The sequence below is a fragment of the Rhopilema esculentum genome, chromosome 5 (assembly GCF_057945365.1).
Source record: "Rhopilema esculentum isolate cy_ngs chromosome 5, ASM5794536v1, whole genome shotgun sequence".
Classification (NCBI taxonomy): Eukaryota; Metazoa; Cnidaria; class Scyphozoa; order Rhizostomeae; family Rhizostomatidae; genus Rhopilema; species Rhopilema esculentum.
Window position 1 is genome coordinate 2,754,944 of NC_142819.1, and position 17,195 is coordinate 2,772,138.

Consider the following 17,195-nt stretch of genomic DNA (forward strand, 5'->3'; position numbering starts at 1 on the left):
AACATTTTTAAAGGCACAGGACCTATATCTGTTTGTTGTATTTCAAAAGACTCAGAGTTACTTTTACAAGATACAGTCATAAATGCTCCAACCAAAGAGCGGAGAACTCGGTTTATGTGTAAAAATTTCTAGTATTACAAAGAGCACAGGTGCCAATCAAGAAAATCGAGCAAATTTGAAATAGAAAAAGAAATAATCTCAGCAACACAAGTTACCAGTAATTGGTGATGGATTTGTTATTTGTGAAGTACATTCACTTAACTGTGCCGGAAAAGTAACCTAACTGTGCCAGTTTCACAACCTTTGAAAGCTTTAAAACGACCTTATTGTGTAAAGCTATACGAAGTGAGATAAAATTTTTGGTAAAAAGTACCAGCCCCACATTGTTGGTAAAAAATTATCCTGGCCAAAATGCCCAAAAATAAAAAACAATAAATTCAGTACTTTTGTTATGGCCTGCGACCCATGGATCCTTTTGACCCACCTTTACCTCGTTTTGAATATCATCACGAAAGTCATTGGAGTGGATCATGTGATACGAGAACAACATCGCTGCTAGTTGTGGAAACGAAAAAAGTATTAACCTCAAGGAAGAAACTAACTTAACAACATTCAAATGGCAGTAAGTAAGCAATATATTTTCATAGAAAACGACTCCTGAAGTCAGGGTTGCATTTACAGCTGTCGTTATTGAATGAATTCACTAAAACGGCCTAAAGCTGAGTAAGATGGCCTAAATTTTGACTCCACGTCGTTGCATAATGTTTCTTTATAAAACTAAGTTTGAGAACCCTTACTGATTAGCTTAGCTGGTAAAAAATATTTCAATATACAGCAAGTTACAATTTTCTTGAAGCATTATAGAATATAAGAATTAGAGAAAGTGATATGAATCAATTGTTTCTTGTAATTTTTTTGTACCTAACGATTTGCATGTATTGGTCAATTAGTCATTCGAAGAAGAAGAAAACTTTGGTGCAAGTGGAAGCTACAGTGTAGTTGGTTCCTTTCCAAAAGATTACGAGTAAGTAGACAAGTTTTCAGAGTAAGATTGCTTTATTTTTTTAAGCATCTGGGCAGAATTTTTATAATAACGATGGCAAAGGTTCATACATTGCAAATTCTGGAATATATTTTACTTGTTTGTTATTTTATGTACTTTAAATTTCACTTACAATAATATTTGCTTTTTCAAAGACTTTTTGGCCAGTTGTTTTTATTTTTTATTAAAAAGAAGCATTTCAACATTTGAAGCTAAAAATTTAACAATGTATGTAAATAAAGGAAAGGCTGCGACATCAGGCTGTTGAATGGACTCCAATGGAATGCTTGCAGTGAAAAGTTGATAAAAATGTAGAAACTAAGGAACACCACAAAAGTAAACAGATTACTCCAAAATATTAGCTACAATTAATTTGCTTGTGTTCATTGTTGTTTGTTCTTGGCGCATTGTAGTGTTCCTTATATCTCTGCAAATGTAGCAATGCCTGTATTTGAGAAAATATATTTTTGCTTGCTATATTGTAATACAAAGTTCGTTACCATGCAAATATTAATACATGTTTAAATTTTAGTTATGCACCAGATGAAAGAGAAGATCATGGGAACCACCAAGAAGAACTGAAGCCAAAGATATTGTTAATGGGTATGAGAAGGTATGGTCATTTTAATTTTTTTATTACACTTAAGAAAGGGTAGGAAAGCTATTGAAGTGAAGAAGCTAAGCGTAAAATGAGTTTCGAGAATGATGTCAAACACAGTGGTGTAATGGAGGTGTTTTTGTTCTTTTACTTTTGCCTTATACTTCCTAAGAATTCGCGACTACGCCACTTACCAAACATCTTAACAAACATTAACATGGCAAATTTACAAGCCCAGAACATCTACTGTGTTTGATCTATCAAAGTGCATAATGGTTTACTAAAATTTGGCTTTAAAGAAGGAAAACTATTGGAGAGGGGTGTTTATTAGGAAGTGTCATTTATTGAAAAAGGAGCTTTTTTCTACATAAAATCATTTTTTCCACATCATTTCATGCTAAGTCTGAAAGTACAAAATCTAATCAATTAGAAATCATCCGCCTCTTTATCTGAATCATAGATTCTCCTCCACATCAGAATCTGCTATTTCAAATGGATCCTTTCTCTTATTTTCCATCACAAGATTTGGCAGTTTTTCAATTTTTCAAAGCAAGCATAACATGACTTGTTTCTCTCTTTGAAATAATTTTTTTATCATCTGAACCATTGCTCGACAAGGGAAATGTGCAATATCAAATTTATTTTTATGATGATGTCTTACTGATAAAAACAACATAAAAATGCAAAATCGTATTATTGGCTGTTTGAATAAAAAGTTGATTTAAAAATAAAAAGCCTTTGCTCCACTCAAATTTCCCCTTTAGGAGAGCTGCAGATTGCTCTCCTGAATTATTCTAAAATGCAATTTGCTCTCATTAAAATCAATTCTACAGCTCTTTATATTCTTATTTTTCTTCATATATCTCACCTGGATATGATTAGGAGAACTGTTTATTGCTCTTCTGCTCAAAGTCTTATGGCCAGGCCATGTTCAGTTAGAGCTTATGTTCACGTATATTTAGTTGATATATCATGGAATTTTTTGTTATAATTTTTCTTGATACCTTCTGCTATCTTTTCAGGAGTGGAAAGTCATCAATTCTGAAAGTGGTATTTCATAAAATGTCTCCAAATGAAACACTTTTTCTTGAAAGCACAACAAAAATAATAAAAGATGACATATCTAATAGCTCTTTTGTCCAGTTTAGGGTAAGTGTTCCCACTGTATAGCATAGCATCATTTTTGTCAAATGGTCCTCTCAGATCTTAAATGTGAACAATTTGTTGATATCCTGAAAGTTTTCAGTATTGATTGATGAAATTTTCAGAGCAACATACCAACACCCTTGATCAGGTCACAATTTTGTGTCAGTTTTTGGATGTGTAAGTTTGCCCTGTTGACATCATTCTAATTCATTGTGACACTGACCTTACAGCTGATGTGAGACAAAATCTAGTATAGTATCCCTGTACTGTATATAGTTAAACGCTTCATGCCTTCATGTATTGGCCGTGGGGTAGTTATTGATTTTTGCTCGCCATGTGATCATACCCATACTTTCTGTATAGTAATTGAAGTGTATAGTAGAATGTAAGATATTATGAGATTCTACTAAATATTGTAAAGTTTTGTATTTGAGTAATTAAAAAAATGTTTAAGTTTGTCTGACTTTCACACAAAGAATCTGTCCAGAAAAAGATACATTAAGCTTGGGAAGATTCTGGTTTACTTTAATAAGACTTTCGATTATAAACAAAAGGTGTAATAGGACTTGCCTACAACTTATATTTCAAAAATTAAGCCTTTTGATGATATTGTTTCTTTATACCTCATAGATATGGGATTTTCCAGGCCAAATTGATTTCTTTGATTCAGCTTTTGATTCTGAGCAAATATTTGGTGGATGTGGTTCACTGGTTTTTGTTATCGATGCTCAGGTAAAGTGTTTCTAAATTTTTATTGAAATTGCTAAAATTTCTCCCTGCTCATGCAGGCCTTGCCCGGAAAGGCGCTCAATCGAGCGCGCGTGCCTAAAGCGCACCCAAAAAAAGCATTGGAGAGCGATTTATAGAGCCCCTCAAAACGTTAAAACAATATTAACGCGGAGCAAAATAAATTTTTGGAATTTGTTAAATCAACTTGATCAAGCATAAACAATCTTCCCAACAGACCACAATATTATGATTTGCGTAAGATTACCCCTTGAGAAAAAATTCAGCAAATTCGACGTTGGGTTTTCGATATCATTTTTAATCTGAAAACCCTCTAATAACCATCAAGGATACAGGCCATCAAGCCAAAGCATATTCTCCGGCAGATTTATTTGATTTTCGAGCAAGCGTTAAATTTCTATTGAAGTATAAATTATTTTCTGTTTTTTAATAACTTAAAATCCCCTGTGCAAATCAGCGATCACGTTTCCGTCCAAATTATCGCATTGCTTTTCATTTTTCATTTGCTTTTGCGAGTAGTAGATGTTCTAGTGTTTCTTATAGAATGGATAACATGAAAAAAGGAACAAAGTTAAATGTTCGATTTAAAGCCATGCGTATTAATGAAGCAATATGTGAAGCTAAACATAACAGAAGTGATACTGACACTGATAAAAGCTCATCGAATGATGGCAACTTACATATCTAGAAAAATCTGAACAATTTTGTGACTTTGTTTTATTATATTTCTATATTTATATTAACACAGTGTTTGTTGCATGTTTTGTTATTTCATATTATGGTGCTTTCTGGTATCACCGTTGAATTTCATATTTAACATTCTTCCGAAGCTTTCGATTTGAAGCTCTCGATCTCCTAAAGCTCTCGAAGGATGCTCTCAAAGACATTTACTTAGAGGTGCGAAATAGAGCACCTAGAGTTTCTAAGGGGCTCTTTTTATGGAGCACCTTCATTTTACTTAGAGCAAGGCCTGCTCATGAAGAATGTATAATATTATCTGGTTCTCACATGTTTTAGAGATATGTCCCTTTTTGCTAACTGCTCTTTAAAGGCAATCAACAGATACAAAAGGGGCTTAAACCTTTAACTTGCAATCAAGAATTGACCAATCAGTGAGTGTAATTCCACTCACACACTTATTGATTGAGTATTGATTGACAGGTACCTCTAGATGGCTTAAGCCAACTGAGTTTGTTGATTGGTTTTAAGTTCTGCATCAAAGTTTTATTCTTAGATATGTAATTGTTATGTCTCCTATAAGTAAAATATCATTTTTTCTGTCTCGGTGATATGTTTTCATTCTATCTTGACATTTCAAGATCCTTTGCTTCTTTGAAATTATTTTGTCATTATTCAATAATCTATTATCTGTTCCTGGTACAATTTACTTACATTCAGATTTATTTTCTATTATATTGTACCACACACAATCTAGTATATTTATTGAATCTTCTTTGCAGGATGACTACATGGATGCATTAGCAAAGCTTCATATGACAGTCACAAGAGCCTACAGGGTATTACAAAATGGCTATTTCAATTTAATATCTAAGCTGAAAATTAACAGTCAGGATTATGCTATTTTGGCAAAGAATATCAAAGCTATGAAAAATTTCCGAGTTTGTGACATCATAATGGAATTCTACGGTTTTGTAGCTAGTTAAAATGGCTTGGGTGGGGCAAACCAGCAAAAAATTCAGGGCTGTTCTTACTTTATTTTTGTTGTAAAACTTCTTTAGAAGGAGAAAATACTTTCAGAATGCCAATCTGAATTTTTATATTAACAATGGACCCTGTTTGACCCACAGATAAATTTATAATTTCTCAATTATAAATGCTCCCATGCTATTTGTTGCACTTTTTGTCCAGCTTGAGTCATGGTTCTGCAAACTCTGAGATGGTCTATTATTATTCTGGCACAGTATAGTTAGCATATTTTAAGCACAATCATACAATTTTTAGCTTCCTATTCCACTTTTTTAGGTTTACTGACAATTACACCTTTGCTTTAAAAAGACCTATAGTGTCCTAACCATCATTTGTATTTACCTGCTTTATCAAACGACACCCGTTATACTTTTCACCAGGTTATTGTTTGCTCAGATGCTTCAGACTCTTTAATGTTTTGTCACCTACCTGATTTATTCTTATCCTAACTCACTTTGGACAAATTATTCTATTCTGTACAGATGACCAATTGCATTTCAATTTCTTAAAATCTCAGTTTGTCACTTTTTGATGTTATGAATGTTTCAAAAACCAAGGCTCAACTGTGCTGCTTATCCCTGCGATAAGATTTCTTTGGACAAAGTGATGCATGCAAAAGTAGCCTTTGTGCAAACCAATTTTTCTCTTCAGGTGAACCCAAATATCCAATTTGAAGTTTTCATTCACAAAGTAGATGGTCTCACAGATGATCACAAGATAGGTGAGGTGTCTTTTAAATTTTATATAGATGTTAACATGTATAGATCTATCTATTAAAGAATGGAAAATGTAACTTGCTGAAAGGTGTCAGTTGAATTTTTTGCAGTTGATTTAAAGGTATTCAAAGCTTCTTAATGAAACTAAACCATGTATTTTTGGGTATAATAAGGCAAAAAATTCTTGGCACTAATAAATGTGAGTTTAAAGGTATACCAAATCATTATGAACTTGCTATGTGTGAATTATGTGTCCTAAGCTATGTAGGAATAAGTTGCATATAGGGTATAAATATTGTGTTTTTAAGCTTCTGTTTCCTTCTGTGAGCTAGAATACAATCTATGAAATTTTCAGTGCAATTATGGTTTATAACAGAATAAGGATGTAACCCATATTATGTAGCAGATCAAAGTAACAGATTGAGTCATTTGAAATCATTGTTATTTTTCAAAAATTTGCATAATCTCTAATCGTATTGTGGACAGGTGCTGTCTGTACAGCAAAGTTATACAACCTTGTTTAATAGCTGAATGTTATGTAAGAAAGCAAGTTATAGGTGCCAATTAATATTTGTCTGAGACCTGTTAGCTGTGTAAGGAATATTAGTTTCATTTGATGCCATAATATTATAAATTTAAGTGCTGTGTCTGTTTCAATTAAAACTAGAAAATGCCAAAACATGCTTTTTGATTCCAGAAAATCAGTCTCTGATAAAATTCACCTGCTGTGTAAATTTTGTTTCTTGGCTAGAGTAAATACATTTTGATCTGTTTGTTTGCATCCACTGGAAATAAAACTTAATTTAAGTTTGGTCAAGCTACAGATTCATGTGTTAGCTCTTTATGTAATTGAATTATGAACTATTTTATTGCTTTCTGCTTACAGGTGATCAAATTTAGTTTTAGCTTTTTTGTTTCTTTTTAAGAAACTCAAAGAGATATCCATCAAAGGACAACAGATGAGCTACAGGAAGCTGGCCTTGAAAAGCTGCAGTTAAGGTAACAAGATTATATGATCATGCTTTTTATTAGTTTTATCTAATCTGCATCTTAAAAACAACACCAACTTGGATTTTAATTGAATCAAACAGTGCAATACAATAGAAATTGAGGTCGAAACTGGTTAAACCAATAATTGGATCAGCTTCTTGTGCTTTGGAAATTTCAAAAAACTGACTTAAGTACGCCATCTCATTATGTTTATCTACTAAAGTTTGCTTCTAAAAGTTTTCCTTTTGCTCATTTAAAAAGATTTCCCATGTTTAAATCTGTTCGAAAAGGCAGTTTTTTTAATCTTTTGAGGATAACAGAAAGCTTCTCAAATTTCTTTTTACTGTTAATAGCAATGGTTTTATCCTCTCTTGGCAGATTTTTATCACACTCTTATTCCATTTTTTCTCCAGCCTGGAAAGCTTATTGTCGAGTTTATCTATCCATAGGATTTAGATTCTTGATCTGACAGATCTCAACATGAACAGATTTGTAAACATGTTGTGGAAACCACTTTGGTTCTTTTTTTAAGTTTACTCTCAGCTTCTGTTACTTATCATTTTGTTTCCTTTCATTTGTTTTCTCTTAAAAGGTAATATTCTTATAAATTTCAGCTTCTTTTCCTATTTCTTAAACAGCTTTTACCTCACAAGTATTTATGATCACTCTGTATTTGAGGTGAGTTCCAGATCCAGTATCATTTGAAACAATTAATCTTAATGAACTTGTCTTATGCTACTGAAAATAATAACCTCTTATTTTATTTTGATTTTTTCTTTGTATGTAGTGTACCTTTTGAATATATTGAAAACACGTCTTTCCTTTTTAATCAAAATTTTGATTGCAAAAGTTGTAAGTTTTTGTTGCTGATGTCACTGGCTGTTGAACATTGTCATGGATTGTTTATTCAAAGTAAGTTTTATTGTAAAACCGAATTCCTTTGTAGATGATTTCAGTAAACATGTTTTTTAAAAGTGAGTTGTTTAATTATTAGGATTCAGAATAGAATATTATGCAATAAATATGTTAACCACACTTGACAGAAAGTGTAATAAGTTCTCAAGAACTGGTGTTGGAAATGTGAATTTCAAATATCACCCTTCATTTTTTTTTGAAAAATTTATTGAGACAACTACTGCAGCAGCACATTTTTTATTCGTTTCATCAGTATTTGCTTTTTGACTTGTCTAGGCATTTAGTAAAGTTGTGCAAAAGCTGGTTCCACAACTTCCGGCTCTGGAAAACCTTCTCGACATCCTAATACAGGTTTGTTGCTTCCCATTTGGCAACTATGCCTTATTTTGTAGTATCGATTTCGTTTGGCGTGTTGATATTCAGAGACCCTCCCAGCAAAAGCTGCAGCTGATCTCTCCAGTTCGGGCCTATTTGTTGTTATCATTCAGAAGGGAAATGCTTGTCCCTGCAGAACATTCTACGGTTGCTTCATTTTCTGTTTGTTTGATGCCCCCTTTATTAGCAACAATGATTTGATTAATTCTGCAAATACACTTTCAACTTAAAGTATGGCAAAGGCTCTGAAATAACAAGCAAAAAGTCTAATGTCGTTGCATGCAATCCGTTATTGAACTTGTAGTCCAAATGTTTAACTCTGTTTTTGCTTGGAGAGGTTTTTCGTTGTATTCATCCCAAAAACTTAACCATAAACAGCCTATTGGTTAAAGCTGCACGCCTATTCACGAGTTCATATCGTCGCAAAGTTGGATAGAGCAACAAATATATGACGCTTTTTGTCCAGAACAGTTTTTTCTTGGTTTGAACTGAAAAATAAGCATGTAGAAGTTTGAAACGATTTTGAAATAAGATCGTGAATTTAGCTTTGCTTGGATATCCCAAAACGGTACCGCTTGAAAAAGGGCCTTTGCAACATTTTATAGTTGTGAATATTCTTTGCTACATTTTTGCTGTTTTAAGATACCTAGAAAAAAATTGTCTGTGGAAACATCGAGCTCAATAAGTGCCATTTAGCAAAGTTGAATGGAAAAAACATTGGTAGACTGCAGCCTTTCTGCTTAGATTTCTTTCTACAATCATTAAATTTAACTTAAATAGAATATATTTTGTTCTTACAGCATTCGGGCATCGAGAAAGCTTTCCTCTTCGATGTTGTTTCTAAGATATACATTGCAACAGATAGGTGAGTAGAACTGACGATGAATGATGCATCAAGAAGCAGCTTTAGGGATCTTTGTGTAGTCGTTTATCTCAGGATAGCAGCTTGAAGCCTCTCGATTTTAGAAAATAGAGCTGGAACAGCCCTGTTTAGAACATTCTTGATCAGACCAGTTAGCAACAGCTATCACTGTTATCAGCCTACTATAATCAGTTGTGATAATCGCGTTTCATATGAAGATAAAGAATTTGAAAACTACAGGGTTATGTTGCAAGCTGATCGGGCACAACCCTACCCGGCACGTTGTGAAGTAGACTAATGTAAATCGGATGAAAAGTACTGTAGTATGATGCTTTTTCCATCTTTGAAAAGTAGATGCTCATTTTTTCCAAGCTTTGTGTAACAACATACCTAGCTTTGAAGGAAGACTTTTCCAACAACTTGAGAAATCCATTGCAACAGAAATGTGATTTGTTATCCAATCAGGCATTTCGTTTTATTTTAACTTGAAAATTTTATATCAAATTCCCTATAATTTTTTACTAAATAAGAAAGGATTTATCACCTGTTCTTCAAAAAAGTTGTGTTTTTTATTGCTTTCAGCTTGAAAGTTGAACTTTTAGTGACTTTTAGAACCCACTAAGCATCACGGAGCCCTCTAATAAAAACAGGAGTAACATTCAAAGCTTTAAGAATCAAACAGTGAAAGTTGTTTCCACCTTATCAAGATTATTTGATGGCATTTGTAGGTTCCTGCAATTTCTTGCTTTGTTGTAGGATTTTGGATGTATTTTCCAAGCAATGTTAATTGTTGATGTCTTAATTTTCAGTTCGCCTGTTGACATGCAGTCATACGAACTATGTTGCGACATGATTGACGTTGTGATCGATATCTCTTGTATATACGGGTAAATGAATTTTGACGATTTTAGTGTTACCTTATTTTAAATGAAGCCTAATTCTTGCAACGGCTCGACTTTTATTAGCCTGCATCCCAGTCCACAAATGGCAGCAAATGGCTAGATTTTTACGTGAATCCATATGCTATTTTCTCAAAGCCGTGTTCATGATACTGTTATGTGAGGAAACCGTTCTAGATTTGACCATCTTTTCGTTTATTTGTTTGATACTTGAAATACTAAGCCTTAAAAGTGTTTTAGTGTAGTAACGAGACAGGCGGTATTTTCTGTTGAAATCTTCAGTTACTCTCATTTCACCCAATTCGCCTAAATTTTTATTTTGATAAAAAAAATTTTAAAAGGCTATTATTTGTATAAATTGAAGACTATTAACCTAAAACAGTAAAATGCCTGGCAGTTTTTTCAGTAATCTGGTAAAATTGGACTAGCATGTCGTGAAAGACTCTCTAATAAATGCTATATTGTCTCGACAAAGATTTCCCGTTAGCTTGTCTCTTAGGCCAGTGATCGGTGATTACTCTTGTTCATTGCACGATTGTTGGCCTCGAACACAAAAACTGTTCTTTCAATACACAGTAAAACGCCCTGACCAACTTTTTTAAATTTATTGTCAAAGGGTCTATGTATATATTGTAATATTGATGTTTTGCTCAGCTGTTTTCCTAGCTTATGTTTTATTGCTCAACGTGGATGCTGTTTATAAACTTCGTGCTCCTGATCTTAAATTCTTATTTTGGAAGTTTTGTCTATAATGATTAAAGATTGTATTTTAGTTGCATGGGTTTTTGCAGGATGAGGGAAGACGGAGAATTGAACGCATACGACAATGAATCGGCATCTGTCATTAGATTGAATAATTCCACTGTTTTATACTTAAGGGAAGTAAACAGGTAAATGTTATTTTTTGTTTGCCTTTAGAATATTCGACTGCATTTCGTATTTTGCCTTACAAAGAGTATTCGTTTAGTCCCTGCCTGTTTAGAATTGCTCCTCCACACTTGATCTTAACAACAGCAATACAACTGTAGATCTTTTCTGTTAGCATTACCATGATTTTTGTAGTTGGGAAGTCTCGATTTCTATTTAATCTTTTTTAGCTATGATATTACCCATGTAAGTTCTCGAAAGAATTTTTGCTAAAAGCATATAATTATAATTTGCTAAAGGTATGATTATTCTTAAAATATGATTATTAATAAAGTTATTTTTTTATCATTTTAGGTATCTTGCTCTTGTTTGCATTCTACGCGAAGATAATTTTGAACGACACGGTAAGATTTTTGCTGTTCATTGATAAAACTATTTTCAGCAGTTTTCTGTATGATTTCTTGCTAATTCCATGTGTATAATCACTTAGTTATGAAGTCTGTTTATGAACGTTCTTATTCTTGCTATCAATTTCCTGTTTTTTTCCATGTTGCCCCATATTATCGTTTCACGCATCATTTCTGCCGCAAATATAGTTACGGCATTGCATCTGTACTGTTGAGAGAAGAGCTTTAGGTTCAGTTGTCCTTACGTCAATGGCTACATCCAACTGGACTGCATTATAATCGCACTCATTCCTTTTTTAGGACTGATTGACTATAACTTTCACCGTTTCAAACAAGCCATACAAGAGGTAATTCTTTTTATTCAATGTTATGTTACTTTCAACCAAATTCATACATGTGTTATACGAGGGCCCTGGCATTCAGAAGATCCAAAACCTCTTCCACCGACGCATATGTCTGTATTTTCCCCTGCGTCTGGTTGTAAACTAATTGAGCGTATTTTGCTCCCTGCATCACCTTTTTATCACGTTTATTTGCTACCATATTTCTACAGTATATAAAATATATCAGTATCATGTAAAATCTAAATCGTATGAAGCATATTGGAAATTTATTTTTGTGTCAGAAGCTGTGTCTGCATTCTGATTTATCATTTACACTGAAAGGTCAATGTGATTTGTTCTTGGCTCTAAAACATGTGAACCGTACCTAAACAACAGTAATCCAATAGCTTATTTTGCACTTTTTGAGAATCTTCTTGTTGTTGTAGTCAAAAGTTAAAGTAGATTATGGCGACACGATTACGAACTCTCGGAGGATAGTTTGGGATAAGTGAACTGCAGGGTAAAAAAATATAGCAGGAAAATCAACTAATATTCATCCCCGTATGGTTGCCATGTTGGTTGTCTTTTAAAACATATGGTTTATTAACTTTGCGTAGCTTTGCCTCGCCATTCAATTTAAATGTTTCTAATTTCTTAATATGTGTTTTCGTTTTAAGAGAAAACTGTAAATATTATGTAGAATTGCGGGTGGCCCTAATTTTTGTTGTTAAACGCTTCTTTAAAACTGACTAGCTTGTTGTCACTGATTACGCAAAAGCAATCTGAAAAAACTGGTGGTCACCACGTCAATTGTTCTAATCTATTTTTTGTATCATGTCTCACGTCTACGTATCCATACACACATTGTTCTAAATCCACATGTTTCACTTGACTGGTGTTGTTTACTGATTATCAAGACCTTTAAGTATTCCTTAGTTTACGTGTATTTGCCACAAGCAAAGGATCTCCTACTGACGGTTGTTTGAAAGCTCATGAGTCCTAGAGAACTTTGCAATTCATTGCCGATAATAGCGTAAGCTAGGTGTCTGGAGCTTTGATATCGAATTGCGAATCAAATTTTAAATATCTGGCACTTGATGTTATCTAACTATCTTAGAAACGCTTTAAGTATCGTTTCACCACACAAATAAGAGGTTAATATTCAGTGATATTGACAAAAACTGCCCAAAAAAGCGTCAGCCTCTTTGGCTGCAGGAAAAAACTTCAAAAAACTCAGAAATTGAGAAGTCTAATCATATCTACTTATCCTAGTGAAAGATGATAGAGACAAACTCACACATCTTAAACAAGAACGTAACTGTGTTTCGCAAATAATCCATTTCACAGTTTCTTAACAGATTATTTCCAAAAATTGTCAAGATGAAATATCGTTATTTGTTAATTTAATCGGTATGAAATCATGAACTCCAAATATTTCGACCAAGGCTTTCATCAATACGTCTCTCATATGAATTTTTTTTGTAATTAAAGTTCCTGAAATGAATACTTCGTAATGACAAATCCTGTTCGCCTTTCTTCTTTAGATATTTGAATTACGTCATCAAGCACGTGACGCCAATACTAGCAACCGGATCACGCAGAATGGAATGCATGGAAGACATGATAGAACTGAACCTTCAATAGTTGTATAAATGTTGTATATCGATTAATTTTGCATATTATTTGAGCCAGCACAGTTTAGAGATAACTAATTGTATAATTTGATAACATAATCAATAATCCTTTGCATTTACAATTGAAATTCATTTCTTATTGTTTTTGCTTTGCAGCATATGGTAGTACTTTTTCTAACATTAAACACAAACTACGAGATTATATTTTAGAGCAGGTATATTTGAAATAAGTAATTCAGTGAAACACTCATTAACCAAGCAGCTAAATATGCTGAGAGACAACTTCGCTGCAGTCGCATAGCTTGACCTTCAAAACTAGAAGCTGGAGGATCATCAAGAGTAAAATTTACTGACGAAAACATTTAGATAAAGACAAAATTAGCTGTTTTTCACTCACTGATAGATTGCTTTACTGAAAAATGATTTTGGGGACCAACTGAAGATTTACCGATCAATTCATGAAGCATTGGGGGGGGGGGTGTCACAGTCCTTCAAACCCTCTGCTAGATACGCCCTTGCTTCTCAAAGCCTTAAAATGTTATGCTGCAAATCAAGATTTGTAATGTGTTTTTTTGTTTCAAAAGGTATATATTATTTTGAATTAGTTTATATGTTATAGCTCTAGAAAATTATGTTAAAAGGGAAAAACATGCCAGATTTCTTCATGTTGTCACCCATTGATATTTTTTTCATTGCCTCTAGACTTTATGAAATTGCGAGCCTCGGTCAAGTGGGATATTTTAGGGGGGGGCTGGGAAATTTGTAGGTATGTAACATCTAACAACGGAAACGAACAGGAAGACAAAACGTTCCCAGTTATATCATACAATGAGCTGATTTCACCAACATAACGATTTTTTCATGTAAAAAAGTTGCGGCTTACACCCTAACTTATAAAGTACCCGCTATTTTATTCACCCACTAAACCCACTACAGATTTTGCAAAAACTTTGTTGTTTAAATTTGGCCTAAGGCCCCTTCTCTATCCAATCTTTTCAAGGGCATAAGCTTCCTGCAATTAGTTTTCGCTGAAAAATATAAGCTGTGTGGGTGTTATGAAAGCTGCAGTATTGTGAGAAGATCTTCCAGTTTTTCCAGAAAAACCCGTTACACTGAAGTTTGCATCGAAGCATGATAACATGATTTTTCTTGTGTAGATAGCTTGGCATTAGATCAGCACAACAGAAGTACATGGAGATTTATGATTCTGATACATTGTCTACTATACGTGTTTTTCTATAAGAAAAAGCTTACAGAAAACGGTAGGCTCAATTTTCAAAGTTAAGAAATAATCCTACCAGAATATAAAAAGCTAAGAAGCTTTGAGTGCTGTGATTCGCAGACTTAATGTTCCCAGTCACTGTATACGCAACCATGTAACGCAGTCTAGGGCACCTTAGTTTAAGAACTTAGAGCCCCTGATCAAAACGGGTCCCCAAATTATTTTTATATTCATGTTTTAAGAACTTTCTAGTTCACCTCATTTTCAAAAACTTTCGTCATCTAAAGTTTCTCTAACTAAAGCTCCGCCTAGTTAACGCAAATTCTCACTTTTTGCATTTTGATGGGACTTTCTGCAGTCCGTAAATAGAGGTCCCGTCTCAGTGTTTTCCCTTAGAGACCAAGATGCCTCCATTACGCCCCTGTGCATCCTGCAACACTATACTTGACATGCAGATTACATTCTTTCTCAGAAAATGCCAGACTCAAGAAGTTTCCATTAAAAAACTTGTTTTATCTCCAACTTCTCAAAGTAGTATTATTGCTGGATATCGATCCTAAAAAGATTAAGAAACACGTAAGAAACTTTAAGTAGCAAAGTGGCCCGAGTTTCCGTAATATCATGGTAATATGTTATCCTAGGGTTAATTGCAGTGAAGCTTGCCTTCTCCATGCTGTTTCTCATTATGGTAGGACTGCTAATAAACATAAAAGCAAACTAGCCAACTCATCTTTATATCCCTTCCTTGAATCGCATTAAAACGGATAATTTCTATCTGCTTCGTTTTATCCAACTTTGACGCATCATGACGCTTCGCTGAAAAAAACGCGCGGCGCACGTATCGCGTCAGAAAATGCTTACCCAAAATGGGTAGCGTGAAAACGCGTCTATGCTCTGAAGAATGGCAGACGAAAAGATCTAGACGAAAAGACAAAATGTTTGCTTTTTTCAAAGCCATAACTAACTTTGTTAGCATTTTGAATAAACTTTGTGTGCATTCAAATAAACTTTGTACACAGTGAAACAAACTTTGTATGAAATGAAATGAACATTGTCTACATTATCTAGTGAAAATAATTTCATATGCATTCGAACAAACTTTGTATGGCACAAATGGGCTTCCGTAGTTTTGGAAAAACAGAAGCAGCAATTGCTCAAATAAAAATCTAAGGTTTTTGTTGGGTTCTTAAAGCAAAGGTTGTAAAAGACAGACAAGTTCGCAAATATTATTTTTGTAAAAAAAACATGCAACAAAACAATAAGCCCCTTCGGATCAGACTCTGTCGCGTCAACGAAAAATCTTTTTAGTCTGGCGAGCAATTTAGAGATTGTCTGGGCTTTCAAAAAGGAGACAAATTAGTCCTTTGGACTGAGATATCAGAAAATGGCATATTCGAAAAATTTCCCCCGGTTTATCTGGAACGAAGTTTTTAAAACTGGGAAATGCACGTGAATTGACTTGGGTTTGATCAATTTTTGTAGCATTTGTATGTTTCCAGGTAGGAAAGAATTCTTTTCTTACAGAGTCTGTGTGCCAAGCTGCATTTGTCACGTCTATATGAAACTTCGAAATATTCTTGTACATGAGAAACCTAACTTTTTACCGCATCTTGCACACAAAATCGTTTCTTGATAAATCATTTAACGTAAAAACCCATTGTACCCAATTCGTCATCCCTATTCGCTATATAAAACTTCACTAAGTATTCTTTGAGTCAACAGGCACAGTCAACAAAACAATTACTTCTGTCGCAGGAACCCAAAACATGTTTTGAAATAACAAATCTGAACTATCAAAAAATTGTTTCCAGTTTCATGTGCAAAAATTTGAAAGTAAAGTTGATAGAATAGGGAGGGAGAGATTACAACATTTCTGGCAACAAACCAAAATGCACGAAAGTTACAATTCGAAAGATCACATTTGATAACAAACGTTTCCATTGTGACCCAAACAGGAGTTTTGAAAGTTTGGGCTTGGGTTTTTGTTGTAGAAGGATTCTTATTTAAAAATTTGGACTGTGTACACTTCTGTAAACACTAACATCTATGAATCATGGATATGAAAACAAGAAACGTGTTTATCGATTGAAAGAGAGAAATGAAAGTTTTTATATCTCTGCAAACCAAAGTAAATCTTGATACAGAAATGTTTACATAAACACATTTGGTCACACACTACCATCGCCCCTTCAAAGGTTGACTTGGGCCCATGCCCTCAGTAAGAATATGAAACCACTAAAGATGGTGAAGGATTTGCGAGTAGGCGAGACAATATCACCTTGCCTATAACTGTAAACATTAATTTCAGTAATGCACGTCTTTGTACAGAAGTTTACAAGGAATTATTAGGTAAAATGGATGTTTCTTCCAAGGTAAAGGTGGCAGTAAGGGTCAGGCCTTTAAATAGGCGAGGTGAGTACTTTTCGAACACTATGCTAACATAATCTACCCACAGAGATTATTGAATGAATTATAAGAGCGTTTCGAGTAACGAAAATTTAACACCATAATTCATATAGCTTTGTGAAAGTTAGCTTGAACTACGTATGGTAACAGCTATGACCATGTAATATCTCGTTTTTACTGCAATAGATTTGTGAAGAGGGCAGGTTGCATAAAGTAAAGACCTTTTAGTTAGGCCACAAATGTAAATATCACAAAGGGAAGTGTTGAAAGAGTATTTCAAAAGATCGTATTGATAAAATATTCCGTGGCCAGTAGATTTCAATACAGTAAAACAGTAAT

General features: G+C 33.9%; 2 protein-coding genes across 5 annotated transcripts in view; both read left to right on the forward strand.

Moving 5' to 3' along the window:
• The first annotated feature begins 491 nt into the window (after window positions 1–491).
• LOC135689662 (ras-related GTP-binding protein C) lies at window positions 492–13,901 on the forward strand. Of its 2 annotated transcripts, none has more exons than XM_065206971.2 (16): window positions 492–622; window positions 951–1,024; window positions 1,575–1,655; window positions 2,663–2,789; window positions 3,417–3,518; window positions 4,994–5,050; window positions 5,892–5,961; window positions 6,883–6,955; window positions 7,585–7,624; window positions 8,138–8,212; window positions 9,037–9,101; window positions 9,908–9,985; window positions 10,771–10,887; window positions 11,219–11,268; window positions 11,572–11,618; window positions 13,139–13,901. In XM_065206971.2, exons 1-16 carry the CDS (start codon window positions 617–619, stop codon window positions 13,244–13,246), a joined length of 1,170 nt encoding a protein of 389 aa, XP_065063043.2. In that variant the 5' UTR covers window positions 492–616; the 3' UTR covers window positions 13,247–13,901. The 2 variants fall into 2 exon arrangements, with proteins under 2 accessions (XP_065063043.2, XP_065063044.2); XM_065206972.2 differs by having other exon boundaries at window positions 10,789–10,887.
• Window positions 13,902–16,656: 2,755 nt separating this feature from the next.
• The window catches only part of LOC135689658 (kinesin-like protein KIF13A), a 42,804-nt gene continuing 42,265 nt past the window's right edge, over window positions 16,657–17,195 (forward strand). For all 3 annotated transcript variants that reach the window (XM_065206964.2, XM_065206966.2, XM_065206968.2), the window contains exon 1: window positions 16,657–16,862. In XM_065206964.2, coding sequence (XP_065063036.2) covers window positions 16,805–16,862 — 58 coding nt within the window. In that variant the 5' untranslated portion in view covers window positions 16,657–16,804. The remainder of the gene's footprint in view (window positions 16,863–17,195) is intronic.